Below are 27461 nucleotides of genomic sequence, written 5' to 3'. Positions count from 1 at the left end.
CAACTAATTATTTTTTTTCAAAAAGTTCTTGAAATTTTGTTAGAAGATACTACAATAAAAATTCAGCCAGAATTTGAGACCTTAATGTTAATATTTAGAGGTCACGAATTGAATTTTCCGATTTTTCATTTAAATAACACGAAAAAAAAATGTCTAGAAAGTTTGGATTTGTATTTCTCTTGATTGAACCAACTCAATCGAACGAACAATTCATATTCTTACAAGAAATTGAACGCTGAATAAAAAAAGTCTTATCATTTGTTGATAAATTCAATCCTTCGAAAGTTATTCAAATTATGAAGTTAAGCTTATTACAAATTTGTGGATTAATTCACTTTTACAGTAAATTTATTATTGCTTACAGAAAAAATGTTATTGATTTTTAAAATATATCCAATTCCGACTACATAAAATATCAAAATTGATAATTAGTTTAAAAAAATAATGGGACTTTTAAGTATATTTTTAAATTCCCGCTAAGAAAATTGAAATTTTTCTATTAAAGCGAAGATTGATTTCGGTCCGATTTTCGAAAGTCGATAGATTTAAGAATTAATCCATCGAGCCATTTCGAAGAAATTTAAAAATAAAAACAAAAAAAAATTGAATTTTTATGTTTTTTTAAAATAATTTTAAATCGTGCGAAAAATCATAATGAAACCATGTATACATATTTTTGTGTTAAAAAAACTGCGTCAAATGCATTTTCGAAAATGAAAATCAAACGACGCATTCAAAAGTTACATTTGTTTAACAAATACATTTTGAGCTCGAAGAAAAACGGTGCTTTGAGCTTGAAAAGCTCAAATATTAATTAAAAAACACATTTTAAGGCGATTGAAATCCAAACTTAGCGGGAAGTTCTAGGGTTGGTCTGCGTGGTCAACCGATTTCCAGATTTTTTTAAATAATACTGGCAGTGGTAATTTTTTCTTTATTATTGGTTTAAAAAGAAAAAATTTTATCAAATCTATCAGCAATAATCTGTTATAATAACAACTATGTTCAAACAGCTTTCCATTGTTGGATTTTTTATTATCTGTTTTTTACCGATAGCTCAAATGGTATAATAGCCGACATGTCTTAGGAAGGTTCTGGGTTTGAATCCCAGTCCAACTCTGATAGCCATGTAGAATAAAAGTTAGCTTTAAATTGGACTCCAAGTTATGAAAAGTTTACGATTGAAATTTAGCTATCTGAATTTTTTCTCGCATATTCCATAAACTTTCATTAAGAAGGTCCTTTCCAATTGCTTTCTCAATTCCTTCCTTCCAATTATCCTGTTACGTGAATGTGGAACGCTTCACGTAATAATTACCGTAACTTCTCTTTTTTCTCGTTTCACAGCATTATTAAATTTAAAAAATGTGGAACGCTTCACGATTTTACGTGTCATCCTTACGATGTCCGCTGTACTGATTGAAACTATAAAAATTAACCAGAATCCGAGTGAATTTTACAGTTTACTTTTTTCCGTGTACAGAAATTAGATAAGTTATTTCATTCAAAAGTTATCCGTGAAGGAAACTGCCGAAACATGAATTTTTACGATTTTTTTTAATTTTTAAACCCTATCATTTTTTAGCTATTTGACCGATTAAGCTCATCTTTGAATTTGATCTTGTTATTTGTCTGTAGAATAAGTGTGTTGAGTTTTGAAAAGATCTCTTTTTTAACTTCCCGCTAAAAAAACTGAAAATTTTCGAAAATCCGATTGATTCATAAAACTAATCAACTCTTAACATCAAATAACCACGTCGATTGCCACCTGGCTGGTCAAAATCGGTTGATTCGTTCATGAGATCATTGTCGAAAAAAATCGGAAAAAGTGAATTTTTCAAATTTCTCCAAAATTTTCGGTCTGGTCAATTTGTGTTTAAAATTAAATCACAGGATTCGAAAAACTACGTCGAATGCTACCAACCACGTGAAAATCGATTAATTCATTCAAAAGTAATTGCAGTTTGAAAATTTGAAGAATAGTATTTTATTAAACTTCTATCAGATTTTTGGACTCGACGAGCTCAAGAACGTCATAAGTGCGATTTTAAGCGCTTACACAGAAAAAAAAATTCCTTTATTGAAGAACAAAATTCTTGGCTCAAGAAAATTTTCGGGTGCCTGAAGGAAGACCGAAGTTGTGTTGGCCTGAGTAAAAATTTTTCTTGAAATTCTATTCTTGGTGGAAGTAATTTTTTCTTAATTCAAATTATCATAAATACTTGATACAATAAATTTTTATATTTGACCAAGATTTTTAGATACTTTAGGGAAGCAGCGCCACCTACTTCAGCTGAGAAAAAAATTTTCTCACCTTGAGAAAATTTTTCTCTTGAATATTTGATACCCATTTTATATTATTTTAGCATGCAATTATACATATTGAATGAAAAAAAATGATTCAATATTATTTGATCTTCCTATTTGACATGTTAATCAATAAAAATATTAATAAAAATTTACTTCTATCGAGATATTTAATTTTTTGGAGCAAGAGATAAATTTTCTCAAGACAAGAAAAGAATTACAAGCTTTGTACCATGCTACCAAAAAGTTTATTGGTAAGTATGGTATATAACTATCAGTTATAATAATTTTTAATTTCATATTTTTTGGGATTTTCAAAAATTTGTTATACTTCAAAATATATTTGACGTATACATTGGGGTAAAATTAAAAGTAGATAGTTACTTTAATTTTTACGATTATAATTTATTTTAATATTTCAAATATAAACAACCATATGATTATGAGTTATTAAAGAACAAAATGACATATTTTAATAGATTCTTTATAATAATTTTTAGTGTGGACGAGGCTGTTTCGTGCATAGCGTCATTTTAACGAGCTTGCGAGTTCTAACCGCAAATTGGGGAACTACTCGGAGGACCTCACCCATTATTTACATTGTTTATGATGAATAAATTGTCGATTGGGTCGAAGAGTTTATGAGTCTGTCGGGTCAATGGTTCGTATGCATGAAATCCATTCAAACTCTTAACGTCAACTCTTTAAATTATTAATCAGTTGAGTGAGAGTCTTTTTATTAACTTAACAGAATATTAATTTTACTCCATGTTCTTGGAACGACAGTTTATGTCCTTTCTTTTAAACGATTTGTTTCTGTATCTTAATCAATACATATTAAATAGATGACTTCACAATACTTGCATGAAAAAAAAACTTTAAAATCTTTATGAAATTATTCGATATTGCATGATACTTGTATATCAGATAGTTTGATAAAATGATTTTTTATTTTTCTAGAAAAAATTTTGACAAATTGTATAGATCGATATAGTCTAAGAAAATTCTCATAAAGTATACATTTTCTAGCAATCTGGATGAACTTAAACCATACTTCAATAATTAGTCATATCAATTTCAGTCTTATCTATATTCAATATAAAGAGATATTCGGATGATCTAATGACGAAGTTTATTTAATATTCATATTCATATGAGTACTCAAGTTTGATCGTATTAAATTTTGAACTTTTATACTAAAACTGACTTTACGACGTATTATTTAACGACTGTAGAAACTAAATTTCTGCTATTCCTGGTTTACTCATCACTTAAATTTAACATTAAGAACATGTAGGACAGGTGAATATTTAAATTTTAAACAAGATATTGGGACTCTTCTTGACTAAGTCATTATTGAATAAAAAATCATGAAACTTGGCAGGAATATGTAAATAATAGTTCTTCGTAAATTGTTTCTTTTATTTTTAAATTTAATCATTGAAAAAAAAAAATAACAAAATGATAAATAATTAGGTAGTTTTCGCGCGTAAAACTGTTTTATCTCAGGACTCATAAAATATTCATGTAAATAAACTTTACTATAAATAAATTAGTAATAAACGTACAACCAATATAATCTCTGAGATTGATTTAATTTTTTGATTATTTTTTATTTTAGTTTAGATTATTTAAAAGACAAAATTATTAAAATGCAGATAACTTAAAGCAGAAAACTAATTATCAACATAAAATTTAATTTACTATACTTCATGTAAGGCGCAAGAGAGTGCCAAAAGTTAATTATCTAGTTTAATTTTTTTAAGCAATGTTAAGGGTATATACAGTCAGTCTGATAACCTTCTTCAGCGCATTTTACATACGTTTCAAATAAAAGAACCAATTCATTCATTTAGCATTTGTTGTCACTGGCCCAGATTGAATTACCGAAATTAGACTGTACTACGTGTTCTTAAGACATTAGTGTTGAGATTGTTAGTTTTATTTTGACTATATATAAGACTATAAGTCTTTATAGATAAAGTCTAATATGAGCTTCTATTTATGACCGCTAGGCAGCAGCTATTATTGTATTATGATTATTATTATGTTACTCTTTATCTTTCTTCAAATGGCTATGTAATAAAGTACATGTTTATATCAATTAAATCATCTCTTATTATTAACATCAATATTATTTATCTATAATTAATCACAATCAGATTATAAATTTGCAATAAACTTGTAGGGTAAATGTACTTTGCAGACAAATAAAGTAAGTTAAAAACAACCAATAAGAATTTCGAGCGTTTCAAGCTCTAGAAAAGCGAGAAGTTCCAGGGTTGGCCTGCCAGTCAACCGTTTTTCAGATTTTTTTTACATTAGTCCATGAAAAATTTCTCAGTGTGAAGAGAATAACTTAATTTTTTTGTAATGAATAAAAAAAATTTTTTTTTTTACTTATGAGTTCTCCTTTATTGATTTAAGAATAATTTTTGAAAAAAATATTTTTTGTTTGAAATAATGTTTTTTTTTCTTTTCAATGTACATTTCATTAATACTTAAAATATTTTTTATTGAGAATGATAATTGTGGAACTGAAGAGGAAAACACACGTTTCGTTGGCATATAAATTTTACGAGTCAAAAACATTAAGTAGTTAAACACGTAACTGATTTAACCATTTATTATTATATTATTATGTTATAGTCTAATAGAATAGAGATAATTATATTTCCGCTGTCATGGGGTGAACTTTAAATAACTAAAGTCTAATTAGATTGTCGTTTAACAAAAGAGTATACAATACATATGTATACATAAATGAGTTTTTGGCACGTTGCCGTAACAAATTTTGAGCGTGTGACACGGCGTATGTAGGACATATACATACATATACAGAGACAGTCTCAAACTACGTTGTATAGTTGTACCACAAAATGTTATCCCATGTCCCTGTACGAATTAATTGTCTATAAAACGCAACTATTCTGTTTTTATGTATACCATTGTCCAATTACGTCAGTTCATTTTTTTTAGTGCTTTGCTTTCTTTGTAAATTTTTTTACATTTCTCTTCATGCGACGCCACAGAACTGTATACAAATGCATATAAGTACCGAGGAGTAGAAGTTCTGGCGAATAACATATGTAAAAAAAAAAATTCACATGTGAATCGATGTTATTCAAATTTTACACTAAAAGTGAGAAAACATTATAACAATACCGACCATAAATTGCCGTAATAAATGAAAATATTCTGATTCACATATTTTTTATGAGCTGTTCGAATTTTAGCTTTCACCAAAAAATTACGATTATTTTAGATTTTTTTGTATAATTGTGATCCGTGTGATAAAGTTTATGCCACATTTTATCGTTGAATTTTAGTATTGTCCGAGATAGAAAAATTTTAGGTATCCGCCGCGGGAGCTTTTACGAGACTCGCGGCGGAAATTCACACGATGTCGGTGACCCGCGAGGAATAATTTATAGAATAGTTGATGAAATTCACGAGTGCCTCACTCCCCTTCATCAGAATCAACCATCACGAAATTTATACCTATATGTCTATTTAAATATAAATATTTACATAAGTGGAAAGGAGGTGGAGAGCAAAATGCAATGAAAAATCCTTCGATTTCCGGACTATACTCTAAAATTTATGATCTCAAAAGCATTTGCGATAGAATAGTATTAAATATTTGCCACCACACAGAGAGACAAGCATAGGAACATAAGATTTAAGTTTAATGAGGCAGTTGACCAGGTAACAGTTTTCATAAATAAATTCACTTTGATATTTTCTATAATTATATTACAGCACTCGCAAGATAATTCCAACCCGCGGAAAAATTTAAACAAGTATCAAAAGTGGATTGCAAAGAAAGTTAATTTTTTAGAATAAGTTTATTTGTAGAAGTACTTTTTTATCCCAATGGACGTTTGATTTAAAATAATTAAAAAATCTAAAAAATTATACTCAGGTTATCAATGAAGTTGACGTTGTGGTATATATTAGCGCTAATTCGAATAATTTGGGAATGATATGAGCGCTTGCATGTTGCTCATTTGGATTTATCAAACTTTCTTTTCAGTGTACCTTTTATTTAAACATGTTTTTAATCAATAAATCATCAATTTGAATTTTTCAAAATTATTGATTCTTTGAGTTTCTTCCGTGCATCGACTCGGTTTGTCATTGGGTTTTAATCGGGTCAGTGTCCTCGATTATTTTAAAATTTATCCACACGTGGCTGAAATCGAAAATCGCATGTGACCAGAGGGCATTCCTCATAAGTCAACGCCTAGCGATGAATCTGCGTGTTCATATACCGCAGTACTCTGTGTACTCGAATGTTGATGCTCTCTGGGACTGGACTGCTCAGCTGGTTTGTTGGATTGAGAGGTCAAAGTGCAGTAAAAGCAAGACCCTAGGGGATCGTCGCAAATAAATACCCACGGTGATGTATTCTTTTACTCTCTTTCTCGCTGGCAAATATAAAACATGTATTTTTTTCGCTATTCACTCACTCACTCACTTAACTTGATGTCTCGCTGGTTTGTTTGTTTGATTGTATACGCAAGAGAATATTTTCACCGACGATGGCGATTTCACTGGAGTAATATGTAACACGTTAAATGATAATGATCATCATTTGTTAGTATCAAACTAAATCACAGTATTCTTCATTGTACCTTTTAAAATTCAAAAAGATATATTTCTTGATCATATGATGCATTATGCACGCTTCATAACAGGGAGCGTTAACAATTAACTTACGATCAACCTATTTTCTTAGTTCTAATTGACTGTTTTTTATTTGGCCAGAACCAAAAAAGCGTATAATTTGAGATACGCCTTTTTTGACATTAGTAACGCGATATTCAGACAAATTTATATAAACCCATGTACTACATGTCGCATTATTCATATATAAATTAAATGCCATAACTCATACAAAACAGCATACAAAATAAATGGTCTCCAATTTTTTTGAGTTATTTTATCTATCCATCCGTTCAGTGACAACCAAATATAATATAAATAAATAAATAAGCAAGCAAGCAAATATCGTTGCTCATCTAACAAAAATGTTTTCATGTACTCAATGAACCTAAGGCTGGATTTGTTCAATGACAAATTCACGTGGCGCCTTGGCAAGAAATGAGATATCGACGACACCGACAAGCATGGCATGGCGAGCGTGTTTTAAAGCTGGCCATTTGTAGCGGCATGCCGCTGATCAGGATTTTGTCTTACCCTCAAGCCGTTTTGCTTTCTCGTACTCGTTGGAAGTTGTCGCTGTTGTTGTCCTTTCATTTTCAATCCTATCATGCCTTATACTGGGCCTTATGTCTTTTCTTATCTTTGCATCCTCAACTGCATTCTCACCTTTCGCACGAAAGGCTAATTATACTTATCCCTCTGTATATGAGCATGTCAATGTGTATATTTTATCATAATTATAAAAATTATACAAGTCTTAATAAAAGTTTTATTTTTAATTTCAATTTGATATAATATTTGGAGGCTCGGGCTTTATAGAGAAAAAATAATTGTCTGTCAAATTTTATTTTCAGTAATATCTTTATTTTTTGAAGTTAAAATATAATGTTCTATAGATTTAATCGAACGATAACAAATGGCACAACATGTACACAAACTAAACAAGAATGAATAAATATATAACAATAATAATTCATATGAAAAAGCTTGTTAGTATAAACAATTATTCGAAATAGCCGATTCATTAAGTATTCAAAACTTTCAGATGATAACTTGTGTCTTCTCTCGATATTTTTCGCTTTATTATTCTACATATCTTTTGTGCCTTTCTTCTTTTCTTTTATATTTTTTTAACATGGTTTGGAGGTCGAGTTGCACGACCCCGGTGGACTCTGAGCCAGAGTAGAATCCACAGCCGGTATACCGGACCGAGAAGTCTGGACAAAGAGACGAGAAGTAGACATGCATAAAAGTGGATCCGAGTATAAGGTACGTGAGAGAGGAAAGAGACGACCAGACAAAAGAAAAGGTACGTTGAAGACACACAGAAAGGTGTGCACTCTCTAGATCACTTCACTCGGATACTCCACACACGACGATAAGAGAAAAAAGGAGAAAGAATGAACGAACAAAAAGTATGAAGATAAAACAAAATCTCTATAGATCACCGCATGAGCAAATTGCCTCCTGATTTTCTTTAGATTTTTAACTTCTCGCTAAGAAAATCAATGATTTTCGAAAAATCGGGAAGTTATTGATTTTACCCCGTTTTGCAAAAATCGAGGTTTCAACAGATCTCGACGTTTTGAAGTCCTAAGAAGCTTCACTGAGTATTATTACGATGATGTCCGTACGTCTGTATGTATGTATATGTATGTGTGCACTGAGAAAAAAAAATACCTTTAGTCAATTAACAATTTCTTGGTTCAAGAAACTCGCTGACGATCAAATATTCTATTATTATTAATTATTAATTTTTGAAGAGAAGAACATCAATATTTAACTTTGGATAATAGATAAACAAAATAATAGCTTTATTTAAATTAAGTAAAAATTATTTCAATCAATTTAATAATTTCTTGAGCTAAGAATATATATTCTTGAAAATTTTCAAGAACATAAATTCTTGTATCAAGAAAATTTTCTTAATAAAAGTATTTTTTTTCTCATTGTGTGTGTGTGTGTGTGTGTGTGTGTGTGTGTGTGTGTGTGTGTGTATGTATGTATGTAACCCTCTTATAACTTTTGAATAGCTTGACCGATTTCATCGTGGTTGGCGCCATTCGAAAGGGCTTGGCCAAACTTAGATTTCGAATACAATTTGGACCGATTCGAACCAGTAGATTTTGAGAAATTTAAAAAAAAACTAAAAAAAAATTTTTTTTAAATGTGGTTTTTTTTGGAATAACTTTTAAACGACTTTACTAATCAATTTTAAAAACTAATCAGCTCTCAACATCAAAAAACCACGTTGATAGCCACCAGCCCGGTCAAAATCGGTTGATTCGTTCGCGAGTTATCGTTGTCGAAAGAAAACCAAAAAAAGTGTATTTTCGGAATTACTTCGCAATTCCGAGTTCGATCAATTTAAACTAATGAATTCTTTATAAGGCTTGAAAAACTGCGTCGAATGCCGTCTACCGCGTGAAAATCGGTTGATACATTCAAAAGTTATTGCGTTTTGAAAATTCAAAAAATAGTGTTTTATTAAACTTTTATCAGACTTGTCAAATTTTCTCAAATAAAAAAATTTTTTTTTTTCAATTAAATAATTGAGGCAGACTGTTATAATTGAGGATTATAATTGAGGATGGTTTTACTTGTATCACTGTAGAGTGTTTCACAAGGGAGGGTGGGGAATTATTGTCTCTCCACTTTTTTCTCCGCAATATAGTCTCTCAACCCCGTCATTATAACTCTCAACCACTTTTGCGTCCCCACCCCCCTGCATGTCGGGATTTTTTCTTTCATGCCCGACACACATGTGCTGCGACTGTGGCCGACTTACGCGTTATAATCAGTACCTGCATTTGCATTACAGTCTTAAATAGTATGGAGGTACTTCTATAATGACATTTTACCTCCATAACTATATGGGAAAACCACAGAAAACCCGACCGGTACAGAGGCTGGCAATGAAACGCACATATTCTTAGTTTATAATCATTGAAAAATATTGGTGCGCGCCGGAATCGAACCCTGGTCCCACTCTTTCGAAATGCAGGTACCGAGCCGATTAGGCTATTGCCAACCTTTCAATTAAATAAAAAAAATCGGCCCTGACCAGGATGAGCGGGAATAGTTGTCAAATTGATTGGTTTTTTTTTGAGAAAAAAAAATAAAAAAAAAGCGATGAACTATGAAAAAATAACGATTTTGCAAAAAAAAAAATCGATTATTTTAGAGAATTGATCGTATTTAATTTTTTTGTGTATTTTTTCGAAAAATTTATTCAAAAACAAAAATTAAAAAAAAAAAATTAGGAAAACGGTTGACCCTGAAGGCCATCCCTGCAACTTCCCGCTAATTCCATACTTAGGCGCTTAAAATTGCACCAATGACGTTTTTGAGCTCTTCGAGCTCAAAATAAAATTTATGAATTATTTTGAGCTCTTTGAGCTCAAAGAGATTGCTTTCCTATGCTTTTGAGCTCTTCGAGCTCAAAAGTCTGATAGAGATTTGATAAGACACTATTTTTTAAATTTTAAAAACCCCAATAACTTTTGCATGAATAAACCGATTTTCACGCGGTTGGCAGCATTTGATGCAGTTTTTTAAGCCTCACAAAGAATTTTAAAGTTTAAATTGATCGCGCTAGGAATTTCGGAGTTATTCGAAAAAACACTTTTTTCGGTTTTCTTTCGTTCACGATATCTCTCGAACGAATCAACCGATTTTGACCGGACTGGTGGCGATCGACGTGGTTTTTTGAGGTTAAAAGCTGATTAGTTTTTGGAGTTGAACCGTCGAGCCGTTTAAAAGTTATTCCAATAAAACCACATTTGAAAAAAATTTTTTTTTCAGTTTTTTGAAGATTTCTCAGAATCTATTGATCTGAATCGGTCCAAATAGCGGTTTTCAAAATCTAAGTTTGGTCAAGCCCTTTCGAATGGCACCAACCGCGATGAAATCGGTCAAGCCGTTCAAAAGTTATAAGTGGTTCACATACTTTCACACACACACACACACACACACACACACACACACACACACACACACACACACACACACCAGCGCGCCTGATCCCAAACATCAACGTCTGGCTTTCTCGAAAGCACGGGGACACGGACTTCTTCCTGACCCAGCTATTGACGGGACATGGGCAGTTCAATGCCTATCTTTTCAAGATGGGTTTGCACAGCACACCAACGTGCAAATACTGCCCAGATAAAATTGACAACGCCGAGCACACGTTTTTCGAGTGTGATCGGTGGAAGGACGACAGAATCAGCACCGACGAAACAATAGGCACAACTCTTTCCCCTGAGAGCTTGGTAACCTGCATGATCAAAAAAGAAGAAAACTGGCCAGCTGTCGCAGCCTATGCGCAGCGTCTTTTAAAGGAAAAAATCGTAGAAAGAGACTAGTAACTAGAAGCAACCATCGTGAGACGTAACACGGACTGGATTGAAGTAATGCTAACGCGGTCTCGATCCAGTTTTCCCCGTAACATCTATGGGGGAAGAGAGAGGAGGATGTTTAGTCGGTATTGTTGTCAATAATATTGACTTCCGAGTCCGACATACCCAGGACAAACATCTCGTCCTGGTATACATAAATGTATTTGACTTCCTCTAAAAAAAAAAAAAAAAACACACACACACACATTTGGGGCTGAGGAGAAACTGCTACCGGACGCGTCTCCCCGAGCGGATGGGAGGATGCTCGCTGTCCTTGGATGACACTTAATCTCTTAGTTGATGAGGTACAGCGGGTAGGAGCCAAGCAAAATAACCAAACAAAATAAGCTCCCGTGGACAAAACTCCCCTGTAATGGGTTGGTCACACTAACTGACCTAGCAAGACGATCGTTCTCTGCTGTGACCCACTGGGAGTGACCGGAACCTGTATCGTAATTTCCGACGATGCAGGCCACGGCTGATGTGAGCTTGCTCTGCCAAGGTGTAAGTTGCAGCAGTGGATCAGGAGCCAGCCACTTCGGGCCTTGGTCAGGAAGTACGCAGTGAGTGTTAAAGATCGGAATCTTCACCGCTCCGAGCGAGTCTAGTCCATCCGTGTATTCCGGGACTGGCTAAGTGTCGGCTAGGCCTCAGGGAACTGGGGTAGGAGTACTATCTCCGAGGGTACACCCGTTTCTAGTTATGGCAACCTACTCCACTCCGTACGATGCGCTGGTAAATCAAAAAGTATGAGTAATTCACAGGAAACAAACAAGAGTGAAAACGGGCCTCATGCCCAGCAAGATGCACTGCTACTTAGTGCAAAGATGAAGAGGACAGATGCTCTGGTACATCTGGAGAAGCTAGTCAGTGGACTGCAGGACTTTCTCCAAACCAAGCAAAATGTCCACAAGGAGATCAAGTCGAAGTCGACGAACATCTGCAGTGCCCTGAAAAGGTTCAAGAAACTGGACAAAGAGTGGCAGGACATCCAACAGCAACACGGTAATGTCATGATGAAGACGAGTGCGACAGCGGTTTCACCTGCAAAAGCCGACACATTTGTCGAAGAGATGGACACAGGTGGCGAGGGTGACGTCGTGTCAGTTGTCGAAGACGGAGAGGAAACTGGAACTGATATCAGGCCTGGGAAAAGGAAGGAGCGAAATTCCCCAGACTCAATGACCAGCCGTACTAAGAAGAAGAAGGACCTTAAACCAAGTCCTCCGAAAAACGCGGTAACACAGAACGGCGGAAAAAGGGAGATGAATGAGTGGCAAAAAGTCCAGTCAAGGAATTCCAAGAGAGAGCAAGCAAAAGAAAAGCTCCAGAAGCAACCACCGAAGGAGCCCAAGCCAGAGCCTAAGCGGAAAAAACCGCGCAGGACTGATCATCCGCCCAGCAGAGACGGCAAAGTATGCTGAGATTCTGAAGCGAATAAAGCAGGACGTCCCTGACGAACAGGTCCGTACTACAGTGGATAAGATCCAAAGAACTAGGACCGGGAGCTTGCTGATTACGCTTTCGAGGAAGAACACTGACCGAGGCCAAACCTTACAGAAGACCATCGCGGGCATCGTCCAAGAAGACGCGAAGGTAATCTGCAAAGGACCACAGGAAGACGTCGAAATCCGAGATCTTGACGATACCACAACCAAGGAGGATATTCAGGCCGCCTTGCGAACGGTAATCGGAGAAACCTGCGAGATACCACTAGGGACAATTAAGATTCGTAAGGCCTACAGAGGTACTCAGACAGCTGTTGTGACACTAGCAGCAGCTGCAGCGCAGAAGATATTGGCAGGAAGCGGTAAAGTCCGGATCGGCTGGGCCAACTGCCGAATCAGAGCTACGAGGAGACCAATCCAATGTTTTAAGTGCTGGCACTTTGGACACCATGGATCCCAGTGCAAAAGCAATGTGGATCGGTCTAAGCTATGTATTAGATGCGGACAAGAGGGACACAAGATTGCTGAATGCAAAAACTCAGCGAAATGTGTATTATACGCGGACCAAAGTGCGGAGAACGCGGCCCATCATGCCAGCGCATCCAGGTGCCCAGTATTTAAAGAGGCACTCCAGAAGATAACAAACAAACAGACATGAAGATATTACAGCTAAACCTAAACCATTGCGAACCTGCACATGATCTGCTTATGTAAACAGCAAGAGAACTAGAGTTAGACTTAGTAATGATAGCAGAGCCATACAGACACCTGAATACCCAGCCTTGGGAATCTGACAGCACCGCCAAGGCTGTCATCTGGTCCTGTGGTAAGCATCTCTTCCAGAGTGTAGTTAACAATGATAATGCCGGCTTTGTAGCAGCAACAGTTAACGGCATCCGTTTCTACAGCTGTTATGCACCACCTAGCCTATCCATTGTTGAATTCACTGAATTCTTGGACAAACTGACCGAGGACGCCAAGCAGCATTATCCAGTTGCGATTGCCGGTGACTTCAACTCCTGGGCAGTGGACTGGGACAGCAAGCAGACCAATGCGCGAGGAAAAGCACTACTAGAAGCTTTTACTACACTAGATGTAGTCCAGCTCAACAGTGGTGATACGCCAACCTATACTAAAGGAGAAGCAAGCTCTATTGTAGATCTCACTTTCGTCAGCAGCAGCCTCATCAGTGGAAAATACGACTGGAAGATGATGGATATCTACACAGCCAGCGACCACAAGGCAATTCTCTGGGAAATATCACATGACCGAAATACAAGAAGACCAATCAAGTCACTCAATACCATTGGATGGAAAGTGAAGTCTTTTGACACAAGCACATTGGTAATAGCCCTGAATAGTGAACCGATTACTACTGGATCCGCAGAAGAAATGACCAAGGACCTGATGAAAAGAGGTGTCCAGGCCTGTGACGCAAGTATGGTCCGGAAACGCAGCATAAGCCAACGCCTGGAAGTACACTGATGGAACGACCACATCAGCGTTCTTCGGAAAGAGTGTCTAAAGAAAAGAAGAATATCCCAGCGTGGCTATCGACGACCTAATTCTGCGGAGCTTGCCGCAGAGTACAAAAAAGCTCGTCGATCATTGAACAAAGCCATCAAGGATAGTAAGAGGCAATGCTTGAAAGAGCTCATCAACGAGGTGGACAAAGACCTGTGGGGCAGACCGTACAAGGTGGTCATGGCTCACCTAAAAGGCAAACAAATGCTGGCACCCACATGCCCACAACTTCTGCAGAGAATCGTTACCGCGCTGTTTCCGCAGCAACGCGAGCTACATTACCAGTTAGCTCAAGGCGAACTGGAGGACATTCCACCTGTCACGGAAGAAGAACTGACGGAGGCTTGCAACCACGTAGGGAATAATAAAGCACCAGGATTAGACGGAATCCCTAATATTGCCTTAAAAACAGCTATAAAGGCAGCACCGGCATTATTCCTGGATGTTTACATCACCTGCCTCAAAGAAGGGATTTTTCCTCGAAAGTGGAAACAGCAACGGTTAGTGTTGCTTCCTAAAGGGAAAAAGCCACCGGATGAACCGTCATCTTACCGCCCACTTTGCATGCTAGATACAGCGGGTAAGATATTTGAACGCATAATTCACCAGAGAATTGAAGCAGTAGTCGACCCACTCCTGGCAGACAATCAGTATGGATTTCGGAAAGGACGATCAACCCTGGACGCAATCAAACTCGTTGTTGATACGGCCAAGGAAGCAATCGCAGGAACCAGATGGAAGGGTGGAACGAAGAAGTATTGCCTGGTGGCGACTCTAGACATCAGAAATGCCTTCAACTCCGCCAATTAGGAATGCATCATGCAGGCCCTCCAAGAGAAGAATGTACCAGAATACCTTCTTAAGATCGTAGCAAGCTACTTTGAAAACAGAGTCCTGAAGTATGACACGAAGAACGGTCCGAGGGAGTATGATATTTCTGGAGGTGTACCACAAGGTTCAGTTCTAGGCCCGCTCCTGTGGAATATTATGTATGACGGTCTATTAAGACTAACTCTGTCAAGAAACGTCAAACTCGTAGCATATGCAGATGACGTAGCCGTAGTGATCGTTGCCAAACACCTTGACGAGATAAACCATATGTTTGATCTTACTTTTGAGCGCGTTAACCGGTGGATGGACGCAGTGAATCTGCAACTGGCGCAACACAAGACTGAGGCAGTACTTATTACCAGCAGAAAAGTGGTAGAGACCATTAAGCTGAAAGTCGGCGAACAAGAAATCACATCACAACCTTATATCCGATATTTGGGAGTGATGCTTGATGCCCGACTCAACTTCAAGCAGCAAGTGGAACATGTCAGTGCCAAAGCGTCAGTAGTAAGGGCTAGTCTCGCACGACTGATGCCGAACGTCGGAGGCCCAAAGCAGAGCAGGAAGCTATTATTGTCATCAGTAGTCACATCGGTGCTCACTTACGGAATATCCATTTGGGCCGACGCACTAAAGATGCAAGAATCATGGAGAAAGGCTGGACCAGTATATCGACTGAGTGCCCTACGAGTAGCTAGCGCCTTCCGCACAATATCAGAGGAAGCAGTGTGTGTTATTTCCGGTACTCTGCCTCTCAGAGTCCTAGCTGAGGAAAGACGGAACCTATATCAACGAAAAAGGTCAACCACACTGAGCCCTGAAGAACTTAGAAGGGAAGAACGGCAACACAGCATCGCAAGATGGCAACAGGAGTGGAATGCTGCAGAGAAAGGTCGGTGGACGTACCGTCTCATACCTCGGATTGATGTGTGGTTCAACCGGAGTCACGGTGAGATCAACTATTATTTAACGCAGATGTTATCAGGACACGGATGTTACCGGAAGTATCTTCACCGCTTTAAGCACGATGATACCCCAGAGTGCCCGTCCTGTCCAGGGGTCAATGAAGATGCGGAGCATGTTTTCTTTGTGTGTCCACGTTTCAACCAACAGCGCGATGAGTTAGAGACGATTCTGAAAAAGAGAACCCAACCAGAGTCAATAGTAGAAGCAATGTTGTCGTCAGAAGCTGCCTGGAACGCCACAAGCACTTTTGCTACAAAAGTGCTTACAGAGTTGCGATCCATTGAGAGGAAAAGAGCAAAAGACAGAATCTAGAAGGAAGAAATAACATCTTAGCCACCAGAAGGAAGAGCGGCAGCTAATTCCTCTCCCCGCGAAGAAATGCCTTACGGCGGTACCATGGGGGATCAGAGGATAGAAGAGAAAGGGGTTTAGGGTTTAGTGGGTAGGGGCGTCAGCGTCGAGTTTTTTCGCTTCACGTAATAATTACCGTAACTCCTATTCTTTCCCGCTTCACAGCATTATTTATATTTGTAAAAATGCTTACCGTAAGATGGACGGTGTGGCTTAATGTATATAGAATAAGCGAAAGGAAATTTAGTATAGACCGGATAGCTCAAATGGTAGAGTAGCCGACATGTCTTCGGAAGGTTCTGGGTTCGAATCCCAGTCCGAGCTATCTAATAATTTTTTCTCGCATATTCTATAAACTCACATTAAGATGATCCTCTTCACATTCCTTTCTCAATCCTTTCCTACCAATATCCTGTTACGTGAATGTGGAACGCTTCACGTAATAATTACCGTAACTCCTATTCTTTCCCGCTTCACAGCATTATTTATATTTGTAACATATACACACACATATACACAACATATACACACACACATACAGACATAGTGACAACATCGCGGGGGTAGTCAGGGAAGCTTCCTGTGACCTTAAAACGTCGAGATCTGATGAAAATTCAATTTTTGCAAAACGGGGTGAAAACAATAACTTCCCGATTTTTGAAAATCTTCGATTTTCTTAGCGGAAAGTTAAAAAGGTACTCAAAGGTCAATATCTAAAAAAGTTATGGCTATTTGAAAATAAAAAAGCCATTTTTTTGAAAAATTCATAACTTTTTTTGGGTCGGATAAAAAAATTTGAAAAAATTCTCAAAAATGTCTTTCAAAGGGTAAAAAAGAATAGAAAAGTTTCAGCTAAATCTAAAGAGGTCGGGTTTAAAAGTGGTCGATTTGGCATGGAATACACCATATATGAACTTTTGAGCCAATGCCATTTTTCGACATTACTCAGCCAAAAGGGCGTATAACTTTTTTTTTTGGTGCCAATCGTTTTGTAAACATGTTTTAAGCCTAAAAATGAAAAAAAAAATTTCCAAAGCCACGAGGGCGTATGTCTCAAGTTCAATACGCCCTTTTGGCTTTAGAACTCTGAAAATTTAGAGATCTAAAATCAAAAGGGCGTATAATTTTTAACTTCCCGCTAAGAAAATAAAAAATTTTCTAAAATCAGGAAGTTATTGGTTTCATCTCGTTTTTCGAAAATATAGTTTTCATCAGATCTATATTCAGCTCAAAAATTTTTTTTAACGATTAGTTAGTAATTTCTTACTCATAATAAGGTGTTTTTCATACATATTATGTGTTTTAACTACAATTTTACGAAACGGAATCAGAGGTTTCAATTTTTAAGCGAGAATAGAGCATACTTACGCTTGCGCTTAAGGCATGCAATTAAACAAAAATATATCTGTTATTGAATCTATAGCGGGCAAAAAATTATTATAATTACTCGAAGTTAAAAAATACAAGAAAAAATTAATATCAAAATATGGGAAGTTTATTGGGGCACAATTCCTGCCCCTTACCTATCTGCATCTTCTACATTTTCCTTTGAAAAAAAAAAAAAATTTATAAAAAAACATGAACATTTGAGTACGCGAAAAAATTTCTAATTCTTGTGCTTTTTTAATCTTTAAATAATTTTAATTACATTGGACTGTCCAAGACGATGAAAAATTAAAGTTACTACCATCGAAACTGTTGATTTTTTTAAAATTTGTCTTCATACAAACCTCCGGACAATTTTGAAAGCTGTTTTTCGAAATTTTGAAAAATCCTGATTTTTTTTATACGCCTTTTTGGCATTTAGCACGCGATATAACCGAATTGTTTCATCGATTCTACAAAAAACGAATAAACTAAAGAATGAAAGTATAATTTTCCCTAAAAAAAAAAAAACAAAAAATAATATTCATAAAAGTGAAAAAATTGTTATAAGCTCTCTCAGTTGGGTGATAAAAGTCGATTGATAAAGAAGTTGAAAGGAACGTGTGAGGCACTCAAAGTTTGCAATATCACATACTCGACAGGATGACACGTCAAAGGGTTCATCGACTATTGTTCTATGTCACGCTCTGATACTCCGAGCATGTCTCATGCATAGCATTCGCTATATCATCTTCTACTCTCATCTAGGTATTATCTATCTCAACTATACTGAGCACGCAGACTTATGGCATGCAAACATCTTGCGTTTGTGGCAGAAATCTTATAGAGAAATGATAGTTGGCTAAGAGAGTTATATATTCAAGAATGTAAGTAATGCATAGATTAATATAATGTTGAAAATCCAGCTCTCATACATATTTTACGTTTCCCATAATATGGAATATATTATATTAATTATTACTTTCGTAAAAAAGGTGAATACCGCTTGTAAAAATATGAAAAGCAACTTTCGTTATTGCTCAAAGCTTCGTAATAATTAACTACTACTATGATTATAGCATTTGAAATGTACTAAGCAAACTGTTAATGCTAAATAAATACAATGGTATACAAAATGAGCTTTCAACATTTGCTTCATGCCTCGAGGCTTATATGTTTGCTCGCTGCGCTATAAGTATTACTGTTGTACTTATTTGTGTTTCTACGAATAATTATACGTTTTAAAATTAATATGCAGAACATATTATGTTAACTCATTAGAAAATTTAATACACTCAAAAAAAAAAAAAACAATTTACACAGTGAAAATTTTCCAGCATTCTTTAATTTATTCCGGGTAAGGGTAACATTTCTTAAAACTTACTAGAAAAATATCTGAAAAACAGTAGACCTGCAGGCCATTCCTGGAACTTCGTTTTTGAAAAATTTTAATTGCGATAAGGTAAAGAAAAGCCTCTATTATTAACAGGATCTCCATTATTGGCACCCTATTTAATTTTATTATTTCATTATTAAAATCTGTTAATAATCACAATTGTTGATATTTCATGGAAATTTTACATGTTTTTAAAATTAAAAAATATTAAAATTAAATTTCAAGGTATAAACTATTTACCGCAAAAAAATTTAATTTTTTCAAATAGGCCAAAACTACTTATACTTTTGTAATTTCTTAACAACATCGTTAAAAAAGACCTTATTTTCAAATCCAGTTTTCTCTATGTTTTTTTTTATATAATTGCATTGTTTAAAATTATTTTAGATTATTTATAATCTAAATAACCATATAATAATTTATTTATACTTTGTCGAGTTAAAATTAATTTTAAAATAGCGGATGTCAATGATGGGGACACAAAACTTAACTTGCATCAACTTACGGCATAGGCCATAATGTAAGATAACCTAACCCCTTCAACATACACATCGACGTATTAATGTTTACAAACTGTCATGTAATTTTATAAGAATCAAAGTATTTAAGCCTAAAAAAAATTGCTAAAGAAAACCTGGTAAAGAATATAGAAAAGCTAGGACTCACACACATACGTTGACTAAGAAAAACTTGGTGCACGCGGATTTGGTCTTTAAAAAGCTTGTGTCGTTTTTGGTAACTCAGGATGTCCTTCTTCTCTTAGTAGTAATAAAAGTTCAGCAATTACATTTAATTGAAGACTGTTTAAATTTTTTAAGGCCCACTGTCGAAGTTTTTCTTGAAAACTTTTATTTGAACCAGTTTTATCTTCAATGTCATCACTGTTGTCATCACTTTCATTATTTTTGTCGCTTAATTTATTACTTGTATCATTCTCATCATTATCAATATCATTGTCACAACTAATATCAGAATGAATGCAAATGTCATCACTATCTACAGTGTTATCATTTACACTATTATTGACACTTAGGTTACTTGAGTTATGTACAGAAATATTTGCATTGCATTGTTCATCGTTATTTACATTTTTTTTTAATTCTCTAATTTTTTTTTTTAATCGCTGATATGCTTGTGACATTGTGAAAACAAAATTAATAAAATATTAATTTATAACAATATAACCTACAACATAAGACATGTAAATGAAATAAATGTGCTCTGAGAACTGAGAAACAGATTTTTGGCGCATACGCAAGGACGTATGGATTTGATTATCGGCCGATGAACGGCTGTTGATCGCATGCTATTTTTATTTACGATTGAATGGCTAATGACAGTTTGCCAGATATGGGCCATTAAAAATTGCCAACGCTTGGCCGACCGTTCGTCGCCTAACATCGGCCGATGTATGGCTTTGTCGTCATCAACGGCAACTTTGTATGGGTATAAGATCATCGAGAGCTTTTATTTGGATACCCACATGAATTTTTTATTTATTTTATATATTTCACAATTACGAAAAATATTATATGTATGAAATCTATGGAAAAATTTGTGTGGGTATTCAAACGATGGGTCTCGATAAGTGTAACCCCAAGATGAGCTTATATCATTAAAAATATCATCAGTAGACAAAATAAAACGTCATTTCTTAATTAATAACTTTTTTTAAAATACAAAGGAAGAAGCGTGCTCGATTTTCTAGTTTTCTATATAAAATATATGTCACAGAAAAAATTTGTATTAACAGAAAATTCGTCGCACTTTAAGCTAGGCAGATTTCAACTTCACTTATGAGACCTGCAATTACTGTAACTGAAACTTTTAATGCTCATTTTAAATTTTTTTCATCGTATCAATTACTATTCATTTTTGAAAGCCACGGGAATGTTACAGTGATTGCATATTAAACGTTACAATGAATATTAGCTAGAATAATTACATGGTTAAAAGGTACAGGCCAATCCGATGGAATTTGAAATCTGTGCAAATAAAAACAATACGTCAATTAAATTTCATGTCTAAATCTAAAAATACAATTCTATAAATTGCCCAGTGGAGAGGGCGGGTAACAGCTAGTAAATAAATAAATTTATATAAATATAATATTTTTATACACGATATAATGAAATTCAAATTGGAAACAATAGAAGATCCAGTAATATTACTATGATTCGCGAATTTTTCGAACTATTCGGGAATTATTCGAAAATTTTCGAATTATTCGAAACTTTTCGAATTATTCGATTCGAATTTCGAATCGAATATCAATATTCGATTCGATTCGATTTAAACGATATTCGCACACCCCTAGTTTTTACCTTATCTTTCGATCGAATCAATTGTTTTTGGTCGGGCTTGCAGTATTCGACGCAATTTCTCAAGCACAAAAAATTATTTATAGACTTCTAAACGATTTAAGAAAAAATTTTATAACTCTAGTCAAAAAAATTGAAGGATATAAAAAAAATTCCAAATTTTTCAATGATTTTTAACGAGCTGTAACTCCGAGGAAAATGATCGTACAGCAAAAAAAAAAAGAAGCAAATTATAGCTCCAAGTGTCTAGTTTTCAGAAATGACCATGAAAATTTGTTTATCATGTTTGGGTTTGAAGTAATCCTTAGAAAACTATTAAATGTTCTAGAAAATTGAATGCCCTTTAATTTTATGTAATCAAAAAGCCTCTACGATAATTTACCGCGGAGTTATCGTCAATCAAAGCAAAAAAATTATTTTTGACTTTGCTAATCATAAACTCAGGGAATAATGATCGTATAGGAAATCAAAAAAGGGTTTTGAAAACTACACAATATTTTCTATGAGATACCTTGAATGGTTTTTAACAATAAAATTTTTTATTAATTGAAAACTTTGACTGAAAAAAAGACAAAAATTTGCATAATTAAGAATATTTGGATAACTTGGTATAACTTTGGATAAAATGGATGAATGAAGGATATTGTCGGTAATTTTTCAACCTTGAAGTGTCCCCTAAAATCCCTACACAACCTTGTGTGCAGAAACACACATGCACGAACACATACACACACAATTTTTTGAAGTCCGTAGACCTTTTTTAGATGAAAAAAAAATTTAGAAAATTATTTTTTGATAGTTTTTTTAGGATTACTCCAGACTCAAACATGATACTAGTTATTTTCGATACGTATGCGCAATGGTACAGTCGACGCTCTCTGTATTGGACCTCTCTGTATTTGACCACTCTCTGTATTTGACCGCTCTCTGTATTTGACCGCTCTCTGTATTTGATCGCTCTCTGTATTTGACCACATTCTTCCTCTGTATTTGACGATTTTACACAGCTCTTATGGATAAGGACGAGTCAAATACAGAGAATGGTCCTGTACGGGCGAGTCAAATACAGAGAGCGTTGACTGTAGGTATTTTGGTAAGCTTGAAGTGACTTCACGAGGCTGAGATTATGAGTGCATTCTCAACAAAACCGAGTACGTTGTTATCGGTCAAGCGAAACGAGACCAGATAAAACGTACGAGGTTTTGTTGAGAATGTATTTATAATCTCATACGAGTGTCATCATTTCAAGTTTATTACCAAAATACTAAACTTTGCGGATTTGTATCGAACGAAATTTTTTGTAATAGCAACGGCGAAACTCGGTTTTGAGAGGATGCAAATAAAATGTTATTCATTTATGAACTGTCACACGTAAATAAATGACAAACTAAAATATTAGTAAAATTGTTTACAAGAATCGACTTGTCGCCAAGATTTTTTTTTTCGATTCATACTCTCCCTGGTGGATGATTGTAGAAATAAACGAAACTAAATATCTTATAGTACTTTTTAGCATCCATGCGGGAATGTAGAGACAGATAGAGAGAGTGATGTCACTTATACTTACGTGTGCGTGAAAAGTAGACTCAACTATAGATGACCAGATATCATTCATTTTACCTCTCCTAACTATAGCTCGAAAATCCAAGTTTCGCGGTTGGTATTACAAAAAAAAAATTTCATGGTCATTTCTAAAAACTAGACACTTGGAGCTATTTTCCTCGGAGTTACAACTCGTTGAAAATCACCAAAAAATTTAGAATTTTTATTATATCCCTTAATTTTTGTAAATAGTGTAGTTGTGTTAAAATTAAAACACTTTTTTGACTTATCAACCGCGAAAGTTGGATTTTCGAGCAACACACAGAGGGCGCAAAGAATACGATTTCTGGCAATCTATAGTTTAGTTAATTTACCACGTACTAGTATCGAGAAGTAACTTCTCTCTCTATATCTGTCTCTATATTTCTGCACGACTACGCTAAAATACGCTATAGATGAGTCGAATTATCTTTTAATTTGATAAACGTCCGCTGGGTGGGGGAAAAATCGCAAAAAGAATCTTAACGACAGTTGAAACTCGCTACGCTCGTCTGGATAAATAACTCGGTCTTGATAATAATGCGCCCATAGCCTCAAACTTGTGACGTCACTTCAAGGTGTCAAAATCCCTACCTTTGTGAATATGTATCGAAAATAACTATCACAGAATTTTTTTAAATTAAATATCTCTCGAAAAAATTGTCCGATTTTGACAAAATTGGCGGCGTTTAATAGCAGTTTTTTAGCACTAATATTTATGTTGTCACATAAAAAATGAAATTTTAAAATTACACGGAGAGAATTTTATGGTGAATATTATCATCAAAGTATTGTAAAAAGCTCTAAAATACTTTAATAGTAATGAATATTACCTTCCATTATTATGAATACGATATAAATTATTACAGTTACCACCAATATATTAATTTTTATCATCTGTTATATTACTATAAGATTGTATTTTCAACTGTCTAAGATAATTTGATTAAATATCTCGATATTTATCTATCTTTTTTCCAAGTCTATATAAGTGTAGTAAATACTCCAGAATTTTTCTGGAGTAAACAAAGACATACAAGTATTTTTTTCATCATTTTTAAATTTCACCAATGAAATGCGAGGGTGGAATAAATAGGTTCCGGAGTACGGAGGATGACCGTGATTTATTCCCAAGTCTATATCAGTGTAGTAAATACTCCAGAATTTTTTGGGAGTAAACAAAAGCATACAAGTATTTTTTCCATAATTTTTAAATTTCACCAATGAAATGCGAGGGTGGAATAAATAGGTTCCGGAGTACGTTGGATGCCCGTAATTTTTTTAATAGCTTGTACAAGTGATTAATGGGGTTCCGGAGTACGGAGGTTGACCGTGATTTTTTTTAAGTCTATATGAGTGTAGTAAATACTTCAGAATTTTTTTAGAGTAAATAAAAGCGGACAAGTAATTTTTTCGGATCTTTCAATTCGAAGCCTTCACTTGTGAGGGTGGGACTTGTTTTCCGGTACCCATAAGAAGTTTTTATTCAATTTTTTATACTTTCAGCACCTTATTCTGCTGCTAGTAATATGTTATTCTGATTTTAAGTCAATTAAAAATTCGTTGGCATCCAACGTTTGGAACTTCAGGTTCATACTTTTCGAACGATACCAAATCTCTCCGTGTAGGTAAGAAAAAACATTTTTTTCGAAAATTTTCGTTAATTAAATGGGAAAGGAGATCCCCCCTTAAGCCAGCTCAATTTTTGAGATATTGAGCTCAAACTTTAGGAGAATTTTCTTTTTATATTGAAGAAACTTTTAAGATATGTTTAATCGAAAAAAAAAAAAGTTTTTTTGACCCAGTCCAATATAAATATTAGAGTGGTCCAAAAAAAACATTTTTTTTTTTTTTTTTCAAGTGCTGCTGTTTTAAAAAACTTCTCTAAGGTATAAAGAAAATTCTCTCCAAAGTGCAGCTTGATATCTCAATTGTTCATGAAGCTCAATGAATTTTTATTTTCCTATTTAAATAAGACATAAAAAAATTTTATTTACGTTTTAATCCGGTAAAACTACGAAAAAATTTTTTTTTTTGTATTTTTCGTCAAGTATTCTTGTAGGAAATTTAATCCTCTATAAAAAAGTACTGAAGTAGTTTTTTCGTAATCCTAACAAGTAAAAAGTTATTAAGCTTTAAATACTCGCAATAAAAGAAAATTTAATCAGATATGATTTTAGAATCCATGTTGTATCACATTTTCTGTTTCAAAGTATTTGATTATGTAATTTATATTTTTTTCTTTAAAACATGGTATACAGTCTGATATCGGTCATTTAGTCTGGACCAGTGACAACAAATGACAATTTAATATATCGGTTTGTATATTTGAACCACATGTTAAATGTACTGAGGGAGATTGCCAGACTTTGTAAATACTCTAACCACTGCTTAAAAAAATTAAACTAGATAATTTACTTTTAGCACTCTCTTGCGGCCTACATGAAGATATATAGTAAATTAAATTTTTTGTTGACAATTAGTTTTTTACCTCAACCTAGCTGCATTTTAATAATTTTAATAATTATGTCTTATAAGTCATATAAACTAAATTAAGAAATAACCAAAAAATTAAATCAGTCTCAAAGAATATATTGGTTGTATGTTTATTAGCAATTTCTTTATAGTCAAGCTTATTTACTTAAATATGTGATAACTCCTGAGATAAGGCAGTTTTACGCACGAACTCTACCTGTTTTTTATCATTTTTTTTTCAATGATTAAATTTAAAAATAAAAGAATCAATTCACGAAGGACTTCTATTTATGTACTCCTGCAAAGTTTCGTGATTTTTCATTCGGTCAAAAAGCGTCCCAGCATCATGTTCAAAATTTAAATATTCACCTGCCCTACATGTTCTTAAATGAAAAAATTAAATTCGGTATACATCCGGAAGTACTAGCTTGCTCTTGATTCAGATTCCGTAATGAAATTCAAGTTCAATTTCAATAAATCACTGCTCATAGGAAGAAATATCCAAATTGTAATGAGAGAAATTATTCATCATTCACAGTTAATACTTCACCAAAAGACATGTGTTAATTATATTAGAAACAGACTAGTTTGATAAATTTTGAAATAAATACATGCAGTTACCGAAAAGTTTTCGAAAAGTTGCTTTGAAACTATCTTCGTTCAAATTTTCTTTTGTGCGAGTATTTAAAGCTCAATAATTTTTTACTCGTTAAGATTACGAAGAAACTACCTCAGTACTTTTTTGTAGATTATTAAATTTCCTATAAGAATAATTGACGAAAAATACAAAAAAAAATTTTTTTTCGTAGTAGTACCGGATGAAAAGGTAAATAAAATTTTTTTAAGTGTTATTTAAATCGGAAAATAAAAATTCATTGAGCTTCATGAAGAATTGAGATATCAAGCTGCGCTTTGAAGGGAATTTTTTTTATACCTTAGAGAAACTTTTAGATGATAGGCAAAAAACTTTTTTTTTGGACCACTCTAATAAATATATATATATATATATATATATATATATATATATATATATATATATATATATATATATATATATATATATATGGATTTATTTTATATGATTAAGAAAAAATCATTTTAAAATAATTAATAAAAGCACGAATGAATTGATTTTATTATTAATACACTAATAAAAAAGTAAACTGGATTTGAGTGAAAAGATCTTGAACCAAGAATACCATTTTGAAGAAATAGATTTTCTTGAGTCAAGAGAAAAAATTCTAGGCTCAAGAATAACTTCTGGGAGAAGTGGGAGGGTGTGGGTGGATAAAAAATTCTTACCAAATTTAGGGTTTGTAGATGCTATAGCTCGGAAGTTTAAAATTTCCGTAGTTAAACCCACCCCCGCAATCCATATTTGGAGTAGGTTGTCATTAAATCCACTCTTAGATCATTTCTACATCACATATAGAAGATTCCTACCAAATTTGGAGCACGTAGGAGTTATAGCTCGGAAATTTAAAATTTTCATTGTCAACACCTAACACCCTCGCAATCCATATTAATTAAGTATTAAGGTTCATGCAGAACTCACCAGAAATTTAAGCGTCATCATCTCGGAGTAGAGCCAGAATATTTAGATAGTATATATTCATGAATATGAAGGAATATTCTTACCTAAAACAAACAAGAACATAATATATAAATAATACGTATACTATATTAAATGTTGGTGCAGTTTACTGTTATCAATAAAACTGAGGATAATAGAAAAATTTTATCGATACTCGAGTTATGATAGCTTGTGGTTTAAAAACTCTATAAATATTAAAAACATACGACCCTCCAATCGTTGTGCATTCACCGT

General features: G+C 34.2%; 1 protein-coding gene and 1 long non-coding RNA gene across 2 annotated transcripts in view; one reads left to right on the top strand and one right to left on the bottom strand.

The window, feature by feature from the left end:
- LOC123264423 (mannosyl-oligosaccharide alpha-1,2-mannosidase IA) overlaps positions 1-27221 on the bottom strand; it is a 174393-nt gene extending 147172 nt beyond the window's left edge. The window contains exon 1 of the mRNA XM_044727727.1: positions 27189-27221. Within this exon, the coding sequence (XP_044583662.1) occupies positions 27189-27209 (21 nt within the window). The 5' untranslated portion in view covers positions 27210-27221. The remainder of the gene's footprint in view (positions 1-27188) is intronic.
- LOC123264549 lies at positions 1402-23803 on the top strand. The gene is made up of 3 exons (XR_006509370.1): positions 1402-1477; positions 4396-4400; positions 23787-23803. It is a non-coding gene; the product is annotated as an uncharacterized LOC123264549 (long non-coding RNA).
- Positions 27222-27461: the final 240 nt, after the last annotated feature.

Source organism: Cotesia glomerata, linkage group LG1, assembly GCF_020080835.1.
Source record: "Cotesia glomerata isolate CgM1 linkage group LG1, MPM_Cglom_v2.3, whole genome shotgun sequence".
Classification (NCBI taxonomy): domain Eukaryota; kingdom Metazoa; phylum Arthropoda; class Insecta; order Hymenoptera; family Braconidae; genus Cotesia; species Cotesia glomerata.
The sequence above is the reverse complement of the archived record's forward strand: the minus strand, read 5'-3'. Positions and strand labels throughout refer to the sequence as shown.